This window comes from Myxine glutinosa, chromosome 11 (assembly GCF_964187855.1).
Source record: "Myxine glutinosa chromosome 11, kmMyxGlut1.1, whole genome shotgun sequence".
In the NCBI taxonomy this organism is placed as follows: Eukaryota; Metazoa; Chordata; class Myxini; order Myxiniformes; family Myxinidae; genus Myxine; species Myxine glutinosa.
Window position 1 is genome coordinate 47,656,888 of NC_136271.1, and position 13,353 is coordinate 47,670,240.

The 13,353-nt window shown below is 42.8% G+C and overlaps 1 protein-coding gene across 1 annotated transcript in view; it reads left to right on the forward strand.

The window, feature by feature from the left end:
- LOC137436654 (ryanodine receptor 2) overlaps window positions 1-13,353 on the forward strand; it is a 344,268-nt gene that overhangs the window by 230,770 nt on the left and 100,145 nt on the right. The window contains exons 78-82 of the mRNA XM_078786637.1: window positions 597-703; window positions 7,871-7,922; window positions 8,102-8,146; window positions 8,474-8,573; window positions 11,800-11,879. Of these exons, the coding sequence (XP_078642763.1) occupies window positions 597-703; window positions 7,871-7,922; window positions 8,102-8,146; window positions 8,474-8,573; window positions 11,800-11,879 (384 nt within the window). The remainder of the gene's footprint in view (window positions 1-596; window positions 704-7,870; window positions 7,923-8,101; window positions 8,147-8,473; window positions 8,574-11,799; window positions 11,880-13,353) is intronic.

Here is a 13,353-nt window from a genome sequence, read left to right on the forward strand (position 1 = left end):
GCACAGGGGGACCACGAGGGAAAGACGAGGAAAAGACCTGTTGTTACGCAGTGTGCACAACGTGGCCACTTCCATAGTCATACGAGTCCCCAGTACTTCCATGTCATGGCCACAACCTGTGGACATCTTTAGCATGTGTGTAGAGACGCACAGCCCGCCAGCGCGATCATATCCGGTCCGGCATGGTGGCCGGGTCGGTCGGACGTGGTGTCGGCCACCGTGCTTGCGTGTGCCACTTTGTGCTGAGGGTCGTTGCACGGCATCGTGAGCATTTGCACAAGCATGTGTGCAGCGTTGTATGGTTTCTCCATGATTAATAATCATAATTCATTGTTATCTGCATCACCTCAAATGTAATTCCACAGATGTCTGTGCATATTCTGAAAAGATGTAGAGAAGTTGCGTTTAGTCTGATTCATCGCAGGTTAACGCTGGTTCTGATCGCGTATTGATTATTATCAGCCATTTCCCAGTTATTTATATTCTGTATTAAAAATAAGTAACACTTCATCAAAAATAATGGTGTCAATAATGTTACTGGGTATGTATCAAAATACATTTCTACGATATTGACTTGAATGGTTCTGCCTGATCAGAAAGCACAAGAGGATGACGAAGAGGAAGAGGAAGAAACAGAGACGCGTCTTGACCCATTGCATCAACTTATTCTACAGTTCAGCCGTACTGCTCTCACTGAGAAAACGTATGCCATGACTCGAACCTCAACATCCTGGCCTGTAATCTGCGACATTGTTTCATGTGTGATCTCCAATATGCATTCCAAGCATCCTTATTGTGCAACCTCTGGGGACTGTGTGTGTATTTACATTTTAATGAACGTTTGGTCATTTCATCCATGTTACGCATTGGGCCGTTGTTGATTTTGGGTTGTTGGTTAATATGGAAGGGTTGTTTTTCTCTTTGGCATCACATCAACCGGATGTCTGGTTTGTTGTGGATAAGGAGATCGAACATTGTCTATTTAGAGACACATCATACACCCCATTAAGTGATACCTCACACCCCCACACCATACCCCCCTAATCCATATCACCCAAATATTCTGCGATACTCGACTCGTCCATAATACTTGGACTACCTCTATCGTTCTTCAACAACTGTGTGGAAAGAAATGAGATTATGTGGGAACGTGACCTTTGCGGTTTTGCTAATCTACTTGCTCCTCCATAAGTCATACGTGAAAGGTATGGACGTTTGGTAACACAACTTGGACTCCTTGGATGGACCATCTCGGTATTTTCAGCGATACTTTGTGAAATGCAAGGATTAAGGACAGTCTCTTATAACGTAAGGACATAAAACATCCTCGTGTAATTCAACCTTAAAGACATCGTGAGTATAGAAATTCAGGAAAAGGTAATTTGATGAAAACTTCTCGTGTCGGATGATACCATGCAAGGAACAGACATATGAACACCTGCAGCAAATTCTCAGCGCTACAAATTGCTGGATATGACTGCCTTCTGTGTTGTTGGTTGGCATTGTAGAACTCCTTGTTGCTCAGTCTCTATTATGGAACTCCTTGTTGCTCAGTCTCTATTATGGAACTCCTTGTTGCTCAGTCTCTATTATGGAACTCCTTGTTGCTCAGTCTCTGTTATGGAACTCCTTGTTGCTCAGTCTCTGTTATGGAACTCCTTGTTGCTCAGTCTCTATTATGGAACTCCTTGTTGCTCAGTCTCTATTGTGGAACTCCTTGTTGCTGAGTCTCTATTATGGAACTCCTTGTTGCTCAGTCTCTATTGTGGAACTCCTTGTTGCTCAGTCTCTATTATGGAACTCCTTGTTGCTCAGTCTCTATTATGGAACTCCTTGTTGCTCAGTCTCTATTATGGAACTCCTTGTTGCTCAGTCTCTATTATGGAACTCCTTGTTGCTCAGTCTCTATTATGGAACTCCTTGTTGCTCAGTCTCTATTGTGGAACTCTTTGTTGCTCAGGCTCTATTATGGAACTCCTTGTTGCTCAGTCTCTATTATGGAACTCCTTGTTGCTCAGTCTCTATTATGGAACTCCTTGTTGCTCAGTCTCTATTATGGAACTCCTTGTTGCTCAGTCTCTGTTATGGAACTCCTTGTTGCTCAGTCTCTATTATGGAACTCCTTGTTGCTCAGTCTCTATTATGGAACTCCTTGTTGCTCAATCTCTATTATGGAACTCCTTGTTGCTCAGTCTCTATTGTGGAACTCCTTGTTGCTCAGTCTCTATTATGGAACTCCTTGTTGCTCAGTCTCTATTATGGAACTCCTTGTTGCTCAGTCTCTATTATGGAACTCCTTGTTGCTCAGTCTATATTGTGGAACTCCTTGTTGCTCAGTCTCTATTATGGAACTCCTTGTTGCTCAGTCTCTATTATGGAACTCCTTGTTGCTCAGTCTATATTGTGGAACTCCTTGTTGCTCAATCTCTATTATGGAGCTCCTTGTTGCTCAGTCTCTATTGCGGAACCCCTTATAGGAGAGTCTCTATTGGGAACTCCTTGGAGGAGAGTCTCTATTGAGAACTCCTTGTAGGAGAGGCTCTATTGAGAACTTGCAGGAGAGGACTCTCAAGTCTTCTATTGCGGAACTCCTTGTTGCTCAGTCTCTATCGTGGAACTCCTTGTTGCTCAGTCTCTAATGTGGAACCCCTTAAAGGAGAGTCTCCATTGAGAACTCCTTGTAGGAGAAGACTCGAGTCTTCTATTGTGGAACTCCTTGTAGGAGAGTCTCTATTGGGAACTCCTTGTAGGAGAAGACTCTCGAGTCTTCTATTGTGGAACTCCTTGAAGGAGAGTCTCTATTGTGGAACTTCTTATGGGAGAGTCTCTATTGGGAACTCCTTGTAGGAGAATCTCCATTGAGATCTCCTTGTAGGAGAGTTTCTATTGTGGAACTCTTTATTGGAGAGTCTCTATTATGGAACTCGTTATTGGAGAGTCTCTATTATGGAACTCGTTATGGGAGAGTCTCTATTGTGGAACTCGTTATGGGAGAGTCTCTGTTATGGAACTCGTTATAGGAGAGTCTCTGTCATGGAACTCGTTATGGGAGAGTCTCTATTATGGAACTCGTTATGGGAGAGTCTCTATTATGGAACTCATTATGGGAGAGTCTCTATTATGGAACTCGTTATGGGAGAGTCTCTATTATGGAACTCGTTATGGGAGAGTCTCTATTATGGAACTCGTTATGGGAGAGTCTCTATTATGGAACTCGTTATTGGAGAGTCTCGATTATGGAACTCGTTATTGGAGAGTCTCTATTATGGAACTCGTTATGGGAGAGTCTCTATTATTGAACTCGTTATAGGAGAGTCTCTATTATGGAACTCGTTATCGGAGAGTCTCTATTATGGAACTCATTATCGGAGAGTCTCTATTATGGAACTCGTTGTCGGAGAGTCTCTATTATGGAACTCGTCATCTGAGAGTCTCTATTATGGAACTCGTTATCGGAGTGTCTCTATTATGGAACTCGTTATCTGAGAGTCTCTATTATGGAACTCGTTATGGGAGAGTCTCTATTATTGAACTCGTTATAGGAGAGTCTCTATTATGGAACTCGTTATTGGAGAGTCTCTATTATGGAACTCGTTATGGGAGAGTCTCTATTGTGGAACTCGTTATGGGAGAGTCTCTGTTATGGAACTCGTTATAGGAGAGTCTCTGTCATGGAACTCGTTATGGGAGAGTCTCTATTATGGAACTCGTTATGGGAGAGTCTCTATTATGGAACTCATTATGGGAGAGTCTCTATTATGGAACTCGTTATGGGAGAGTCTCTATTATGGAACTCGTTATGGGAGAGTCTCTATTATGGAACTCATTATGGGAGAGTCTCTATTATGGAACTCGTTATTGGAGAGTCTCGATTATGGAACTCGTTATTGGAGAGTCTCTATTATGGAACTCGTTATGGGAGAGTCTCTATTATTGAACTCGTTATAGGAGAGTCTCTATTATGGAACTCATTATCGGAGAGTCTCTATTATGGAACTCATTATCGGAGAGTCTCTATTATGGAATTCGTTATCGGAGAGTCTCTATTATGGAACTCGTCATCTGAGAGTCTCTATTATGGAACTCGTTATCGGAGTGTCTCTATTATGGAACTCGTTATCTGAGAGTCTCTATTATGGAACTCGTTATTGGAGAGTCTCTATTATGGAACTCGTTATTTGAGAGTCTCTATTATCGAACTCGTTATCGGAGAGTCTCGATTATGGAACTCGTTATCTGAGAGTCTCTATTATGGAACTCATTATGGGAGAGTCTCTATTATGGAACTCGTTATCTGAGAGTCTCTATTATGGAACTCGTTATGGGAGAGTCTCTATTATGGAACTCGTTATGGGAGAGTCTCTATTATGGAACTCGTTATGGGAGAGTCTCTATTATGGAACTCGTTATGGGAGAGTCTCTATTATGGAACTCGTTATGGGAGAGTCTCTATTATGGAACTCATTATTGGAGAGTCTCGATTATGGAACTCGTTATTGGAGAGTCTCTATTATGGAACTCGTTATGGGAGAGTCTCTATTATTGAACTCGTTATAGGAGAGTCTCTATTATGGAACTCGTTATCGGAGAGTCTCTATTATGGAACTCATTATCGGAGAGTCTCTATTATGGAACTCGTTATCGGAGAGTCTCTATTATGGAACTCGTCATCTGAGAGTCTCTATTATGGAACTCGTTATTGGAGAGTCTCTATTATGGAACTCGTTATTGGAGAGTCTCTATTATGGAACTCGTTATTGGAGAGTCTCTATTATGGAACTCGTTATCTGATCGTCTCTATTATGGAACTCGTTATTGCAGAGTCTCTATTATGGAACTCGTTATCGGAGAGGCTCTATTATGGAACTCGTTATCTGAGAGTCTCTATTATGGAACTCGTTATGGGAGAGTGTCTATTATGGAACTCGTTATCTGAGAGTGTCTATTATGGAACTCGTTATCTGAGAGTCTCTATTATGGAACTCGTTATCTGAGAGTCTCTGTTATGGAACTTGTTATCGGAGGGTCTCTATTATGGAACTCGTTATCTGAGAGTCTCTATTATGGAACTCATTATTGCAGAGTCTCTATTATGGAACTCGTTATGGGAGAGTCTCCATTATGGAACTCGTTGTCGGAGAGTCTCTATTATGGAACTCGTTATCTTAGAGTCTCTATTATGGAACTTGCTATTGGAGAGTCTCTATTATGGACTCGTTATTGGAGAGTCTCTATTATGGAACTCGTTATTGGAGAGTCTCTATTATGGAACTCGTTATTGGAGAGTCTCTATTATGGAACTCGTTATTGGAGAGTCTCTATTATGGAACTCGTTATTGGAGAGTCTCTATTATGGAACTCGTTATTGGAGAGTCTCTATTATGGAACTCATTATCGGAGAGTCTCTATTATGGAACTCGTTATCGGAGAGTCTCCATTATGGAACTCGTTATCTGAGAGTCTCTATTATGGAACTCGTTATGGGAGAGTCTCTATTATGGAACTCGTTATGCGAGAGTCTCTATTATGGAACTCGTTATTGGAGAGTCTCTATTATGGAACTCGTTATTGGAGAGTCTCTATTATGGAACTCGTTATTGGAGAGTCTCTATTATGGAACTCGTTATCTGATCGTCTCTATTATGGAACTCGTTATTGGAGAGTCTCTATTATGGAACTCGTTATGCGAGAGTCTCTATTATGGAACTCGTTATTGGAGAGTCTCTATTATGGAACTCGTTATCGGAGAGTCTCTATTATGGAACTCGTTATTGGAGAGTCTCTTTTATGGAACTCGTTATTGGAGAGTCTCTATTATGAAACTCGTCATCTGAGAGTCTCTATTATGGAACTTGTTATGCGAGAGTCTCCATTATGGAACTCGTTATAGGAGAGTCTCTATTATGGAACTCGTTATTGGAGAGTCGCTATTATGGAACTCGTTATTGGAGAGTCTCTATTATGGAACGTTATCGGAGAGTCTCTATTATGGAACTCGTTATTGGGGAGTCTCTATTATGGAACTCGTTATTGGAGAGTCTCTATTATGGAACTCGTTATGGGAGAGTCTCTATTATGGAACTCATTATGGGAGAGTCTCTATTATGGAACTCGTTATTGAAGAGTCTCTATTATGGAACTCGTTATTGGAGAGTCTCTATTATGGAACTCGTTATCGGAGAGTCACTATTATGGAACTCGTTATTGGAGAGTCTCTTTTATGGAACTCGTTATTGGAGAGTCTCTATTATGGAACTCGTTATTGGATGAGTCTCTTTTATGGAACTCGTTATTGGAGAGTCTCTATTATGGAACTCGTTATTAGAGAGTCTCTATTATGGAACTCGTTATCTGAGAGTCTCTATTATGAAACTCGTCATCTGAGAGTCTCTATTATGGAACTCGTTATGCGAGAGTCTCCATTATGGAACTCATTATAGGAGAGTCTCTATTATGGAACTCGTTATTGGAGAGTCTCTATTATGGAACTCGTTATTGGAGAGTCTCTATTATGGAACGTTATCAGAGAGTCTCTATTATGGAACTCGTTATTGGCTAGTCTCTATTATGGAACTCGTTGTTGGAGAGTCTCTATTATGGAACTCGTTATTGGAGAGTCTCTATTATGGAACTCGTTATTGGAGAGTCTCTATTATGGAACTCGTTATCAGAGAGTCTCTATTATGGAACTCGTTATTGGAGAGTCTCTATTATGGAACTCGTTATTGGAGAGTCTCTATTATGGAACTCGTTATGGGAGAGTCTCTATTATGGAACTCATTATGGGAGAGTCTCTATTATGGAACTCATTATGGGAGAGTCTCTATTATGGAACTCGTTATTGGAGTGTCTCTATTATGGAACTCGTTATCTGAGAGTCTCTATTATGGAACTCGTTATTAGAGAGTCTCTATTATGGAACTCGTTATTGGAGAGTCTCTATTATGGAACGTTATCGGAGAGTCTCTATTATGGAACTCGCTATTGGAGAGTCTCTATTATGGAACTCGTTATAGGAGAGTCTCTATTATGGAACTCGTTATTGGAGAGTCTCTATTATGGAACTCGTTATTGGAGAGTCTCTATTATGGAACGTTATCGGAGAGTCTCTATTATGGAACTCGTTATTGGAGAGTCTCTATTATGGAACTCGTTATTGGAGAGTCTCTATTATGGAACTCGTTATTGGAGAGTCTCTATTATGGAACTCGTTATGGGAGAGTCTCTATTATGGAACTCATTATGGGAGAGTCTCTATTATGGAACTCGTTATTGAAGAGTCTCTATTATGGAACTCATTATGGGAGAGTCTCTATTATGGAACTCGTTATTGGAGAGTCTCTATTATGGAACTCGTTATTGGAGAGTCTCTATTATGGAACTCGTTATTGGAGAGTCTCTATTATGGAACTCGTTATTGGAGAGTCTCTATTATGGAACTCGTTATTGGAGAGTCTCTATTATGGAACTCGTTATTGGAGAGTCTCTATTATGGAACTCGTTATTGGAGAGTCTCTATTATGGAACTCGTTATAGGAGAGTCTCTATTATGGAACTCGTTATTGGAGAGTCTCTATTATGGAAGTCGTTATTGGAGAGTCTCTATTATGGAACGTTATCGGAGAGTCTCTATTATGGAACTCGTTATTGGAGAGTCTCTATTATGGAACTCGTTATTGGAGAGTCTCTATTATGGAACTCGTTATGGGAGAGTCTCTATTATGGAACTCATTATGGGAGAGTCTCTATTATGGAACTCGTTATTGGAGAGTCTCTATTATGGAACTCGTTATTGGAGAGTCTCTAGCTGTAACAAAGTAATGTCATAGTAATGTGATCAGCATCAAATGAGTGTCCTCTGCTTTGGCAGGAAGTTGGAGGAAGATTTTCTCTACATGGCTTACGCAGATATCATGGCCAAGGTAACTTTGATGCTGGTGGTATTTTCTACAATTTGTTTTTCTCATATTTAGTTTATTTACAGTTGTGGTAACATTATGTTTAGATGTGATTTTAATTGCAGGATACTATAGCTCTTATTTGTGAAATGTAATCTAAGGCACTTACACTGTATTTACCTGTCAATCCACTTTCTCAAAAGAGTTGCCATTCTGACGATGATGCGGCAGACAAGATGTCATTTGAGGTAAGATTGTAATTTTTGTATCTACTTATCGAGTTTCAATTGCTCTGAACTTGAGACTATTGGGTTTACACTCGGTTGTTGCTTTAACAACAGCAGGAATTTAAATACAGGTTCTAGTAGAGTGTTATTGCATTACCTTTACCTCTGTGCTATTCGGAACTCATTTGACTGCGTCAGTAAACAGGTAATGTACCTGTGGTTCAACAGTAGCCTGGCGTTTTGATATGATCATGTGTTAAGTAGCTGTGTTAGGGAGTGGGCAACATATCAGGCATGGCCTTCAACACCGATAATCACCAAGCCATGTCGTCTGTGTTCCTTGAGCAGCAAAAGGAGGTGGAAAAGCAGCAACTTCAATACCAGCAGGCACGTCTTCATGACAGAGGCTCTGCAGAAATGGTACTGCAGATGATTGGGGCGAGCAAAGGTAAGCACCTATAAACAGAGCAATCAGCATGCATTCCTCTTTGCAATAACAGTGCCAATCACCGGTATCAGAGCAAATTAAGATGTGTGTTTGTTTGTGTTTTTTGTTTGTGTGTGTGTGTGTGTGTGTGTGTGTGTGTGTGTGTGTGTGTGTGTGCGTGTGTGTTTACACATGTATGCTTGTCTAGATGAGCAAGCCGCGTGAACATCCTGTATATTTAATATGCAGTTCCACCAAAAGTGATAGGCCTCCTTTAACCCTTTGAGTACGGATGACGTCCAGTGCCGCAACCCGCGAAAAAGTTTTGTGTACGGATGACGTTACTACACGTCATCGACTATACCTATAAATAGATCGTCAGTACGTCGTTGCATTCCCGTACCAAAATGCCAAATGAATCCCGTACCGGGGGTATTTTTATCAAAAAAAAAATCCCGTACTCAAAGGGTTAAGAGCCAGCATGGCCATAAGAGGAGACCTAAGTGACTTGGAACGGGGTGCAATCTTTGGTTCGCATTTGGCAGGCGCTTCGGTGACAAAGGCTGCGGAAAATGCTAACGTGTCACAAGGAACTGTCTCAAAGGTGATGTCAGCCTGGGAAAAAGAAGGAAATATGTCATCATCAAAGGGCAACCATGGACGGAAGCGTATATTTGATAAGCATGATGCACAGGTATTAGTCCAGACTGTGGAGTGAAATAGGAAAGCAATGGTGGACAAACTGTGTGCGGAGTTTAACGTGGCCGGTGAGCATCCTGTATCATCGAAAACGGTCAGAGAGGAACTTCACAGGATGGGATACCACAGTCAGGTTGCTATGTACAAACTGCTCATAACACTTGGCAACATCCGTTTGGTGCAAGGAGCATCGGCAATGGACTGCCTAGCAGTGGTCACAGTGGTATGTGATATGGTCTTATGAGTCGTCCTTCACCACGTTCTGGACAAATAGACGTGTGCACGTGTGGCAACAACTGTGAGTGCATGGTTACAGCAGTAAAAGGTTATGGTGGCTCCTTAATGGTGTGGGCGCATTTTCCTGACATAGCCTGGGTCCACTCATTTCACTGGACGGCAGAGTTGATGCAGCACGCTACGTTAATGTCCTGCGCAATTATCTGCATCCCATGATGAAGCATTTCTTCCGTGTTGGGAGGGGTGTCTTTCAGGTTGACAGTGTTCCAGTCCACAGGGCATGTGCCATCACTGTCCCCAAGTCATGCATGAGGATGATGTCATGCATGAGTCATGCATGAGGTAAATACATGATGTCCCTAGTTTGAGGAGCATGAGGATGAAGTTACCCATCTTCCTTGGCTCTCACAATCACCAGACCTCAATCCCATAGAATAGAGCATTTGTGGGACTGTCTGGAGAGGTGCCTATGACAGCTGTTTCTGCCTCCATAAAATTGTCATGAATTGGAGGACTGTGGAATAATTTTGCCAACACACCTGTAGACACACACCACCTGTTCGAGACCCTTGTTGACTCCATGTTTCATCATTTACAGGATGCATGTGGTGGCCCAACACCCTACTAAGTGCCATTCTGTTGGTGATTCCATTTTCTTGTCCTCTACCTGTATATCAAAGGGAAATGCAGGATTTTCTTTCAGACGACTTTATACGCAAGTTGATATAAAAGTTGTTGTTGAGGAAGAAGACAGGAAACAAGAAACAAGGGATGTGTGTTTAGAGATAAATGGTGAGTGAAGAGGTGGGGAGGGCGTGGAGGGTGGGGAGCTAGGAAGGGGAGGGGAGTGACACCTCATCACACATTGCTATACACGTCTGGAGAGAGGGGGATGGAAGCGAGAGAATAGAGAGAGGGAGGGAGCGAGGAAGGGGGTGAGGAGAGTGAGGAGGGAGCAGGAGAAGAGCGAGGAAAGGGGGGGGGGGGGAGCGGGGAGAACGATGCCTCAAAGATTGAGTGGAAATTTTTGAAAGAGTAAATGAATTAAATTATTGAATTGTTATTACAATATTTCCCGATTCTCTCTCGAACTCGTAGTTCACTCGTCCTGTTGCTTTACTCATTCTAATCCTCGGTCCAGTCTTCTAGTTCTGTATATACATACATAAGCAGGCGAGGAGCATTGGCAATGGTGTGGCCATGACTAGGGGACTGCTGGGAGAGAGAGAGAGAGAGTGGGGAAGAGAGAGGGGGGGGGGTGGGGGGGGAGGAGAGTGATTGTGAGGGTCGTGGAAGATGGGTAACTTTGTCCCTGTGCTCCTCAAACCACACGGTGACAACGCTGGACTGGATTGGAACACTGTAAACCTGAAAGTGTCCTGTTGCTTTACTCATTCTAATGCTCCAATTATGTTAATCATTCTTTTCATTCGATCTTTAATTCAATTTATTTTGCCTTCTTTCCCACGGAGAACCCAGCCGCACCCACGGGAGCCTTCCTGGCGATCCCACTGGCTAATTATTTTTGTTGCACTCGATGAAGTTATACTTTTGACACATTCCTTGACCTTTGCTTCACTCAATATAATTGTCCGAACAGTCGAAAAAGTTAAGTTTAATGCTTTGGCAATTTCACATTTTCTTGTGTAAATGTGGAGAAGGAGGGAGCCTTGCATTAATTAAATACGCTTAGTTATAACAATCGTGATTTTTACAGCATAGTCCATAGGGCAAAGCCGTCTAGAACAGTGTTTGGCTGTCCATATGTATGTATGTACTATGTATGTATGTATGTCCCTCAGAAACGTAGACCAATCAGAGCTGAGGATCTGGACACATGACAGGGGTTATGTGATGTGATAACGTCTATGATGTCATTACAGCGTACGACGGCTGACTCCACATACCACCATTTTGATCTATATGCCGTTCAGGCTGAACATGTGTTTTTACCTTTACGTTTTTCATTCAGTGTGAAACACAAACAAATCGATTGTTAAAATTATCATTAAATATCGAGAGAATAAGCGTTATGGGTCTTCCAACGGCACAGTACATATAGGCCTTCGGCTTATCTTCAAAAGGGGTGTTTAAATTTCCCCAAACCCTGGCCATTCCTTGTACATTACATCAAACACGTTGATGTCTCTTGAAGGATGTTCGAATAAGATGATAATAAAAGATTCACAATTGGTGAAATTCAGAACCATTCATTTAAATATGAACTTGCTGCCTTCTTTCTTCATAAATTTGTTGTTGCATTTTTTTTCTTTGTTTTTTTTCTTTCTGCTCACACCTTGGCCTCATGTAGGAGAGAAAAGCCCAATGGTGAAGTCGACCTTGAAGCTGGGAATTTCAATCCTCAATGGAGGAAACAACACCGTGCAAAATGTAAGATTTCAGGCATTGTGTATCTATTTCCTTCATGTCTTATTTTTTAAACTCGAAACCCTCTAAGCTTTACATCATGAAATTAGTATGGTGACACCTTGTCTCTTTGTCACTTATGTTTGCGACAAAATGCCAACAGGTGTGAAAGTTTTTCACCCACTTGTCTGGTTTTGTCTTTTTTTTTTTTGAGAGGAAATTTCTAAAAAAATAAAATAAAACTCCACTTTGATATTATGGAATATAATGTGTAAATCGGTGACAAAAAAATAATCTTAACTTAATCAATTTTTAACTCGGGCTGTAACACACCAAAATATGAAAAAAGTCAAGGGATGTGAACACTTTTTGAAGGCACTGTATATACAGTATATGTGGCGGGCCACGTGAAAAGGGGAAAACGGGGCTTATGGGTGTTCCTTGGCTTAAACGGACTTTTCATCGTTTTCTGACCACCCCTAAAGCCCCCACTTTACGTGGCGCGCCACATATATATATATACATACAGTCACGTGAAAAAGTAAGTACACCCCATGTAAAGTTTTGACTTTTTCAACATATTTCAACATACAGCTATTTGATCTTCATTTCAACAATATTGATAGATAAAGGTGATATTGTAGCGGCTGCCGCTGAGTTTTCACAATCGCCTTGCACCTATCAAGGACGCGGAGCGATCACCATGCCGGGCTCGTCCAGGACGCCCAGGCTCGCCCTCAACTTGCCAGGCCGCAGCCAGGACGCTGGGCCACGCCCCCTGGCGCCGGGCCTGGGCAAACCCCCTGGCGGAATAGATATATATTGCTGACTGATAAACGGTTTTTCAGAGTGCCTGAGTGTTTGATTTCATTAAAGCAACTCAGATGAATTCTAGCTTTTTGTCGCGTCCATTCTTCCGATCGACGTGGGAGCCCCGGCTCCTTCATTGGTGACCTATCGACATGGACACGGCAGTCGCCCTTAAACTGCCTACCTTCTGGGAGGCTCACGCGGCGGTTTGGTTCGCACAGGCGGAGTCCCTGTTCGCCCTGCGAGGCATCACGGCCGACGACACCCGCTTCCACCATGTGGTAGCTGCGCTCGGGTCGGTTACCGCGGCCCGCGCCCTGAGCCTCCTCGAAAGCCCGCCAGCCGCTGACAAATACGGCGCGATTAAGAAGCTGCTCCTCGATGCTTTCGCCCTCCCATCGGCGGAACGCGCACGGCGCCTGCTCGATCTGCCTGAGCTCGGCGACACGCGCCCTTCCGAGCGCATGGACTACATGCTTTCACTGCTCGGCGAGCACTCTCCGGCATTCCTGTTCCGGGAGCTGTTCTTCCGTCAGCTGCCTAACCCGGTACGCCTCGCCCTGGCAAGCACGACGATCACAGATCCCCGGGCCCTTGCCAGAGAAGCCGACAAGATCTCCGCCGCAGGACAGCGCATCGTAGCGGCGACATGGGACCCACCACCGTCCGACGCAACACCCAGGGCGCC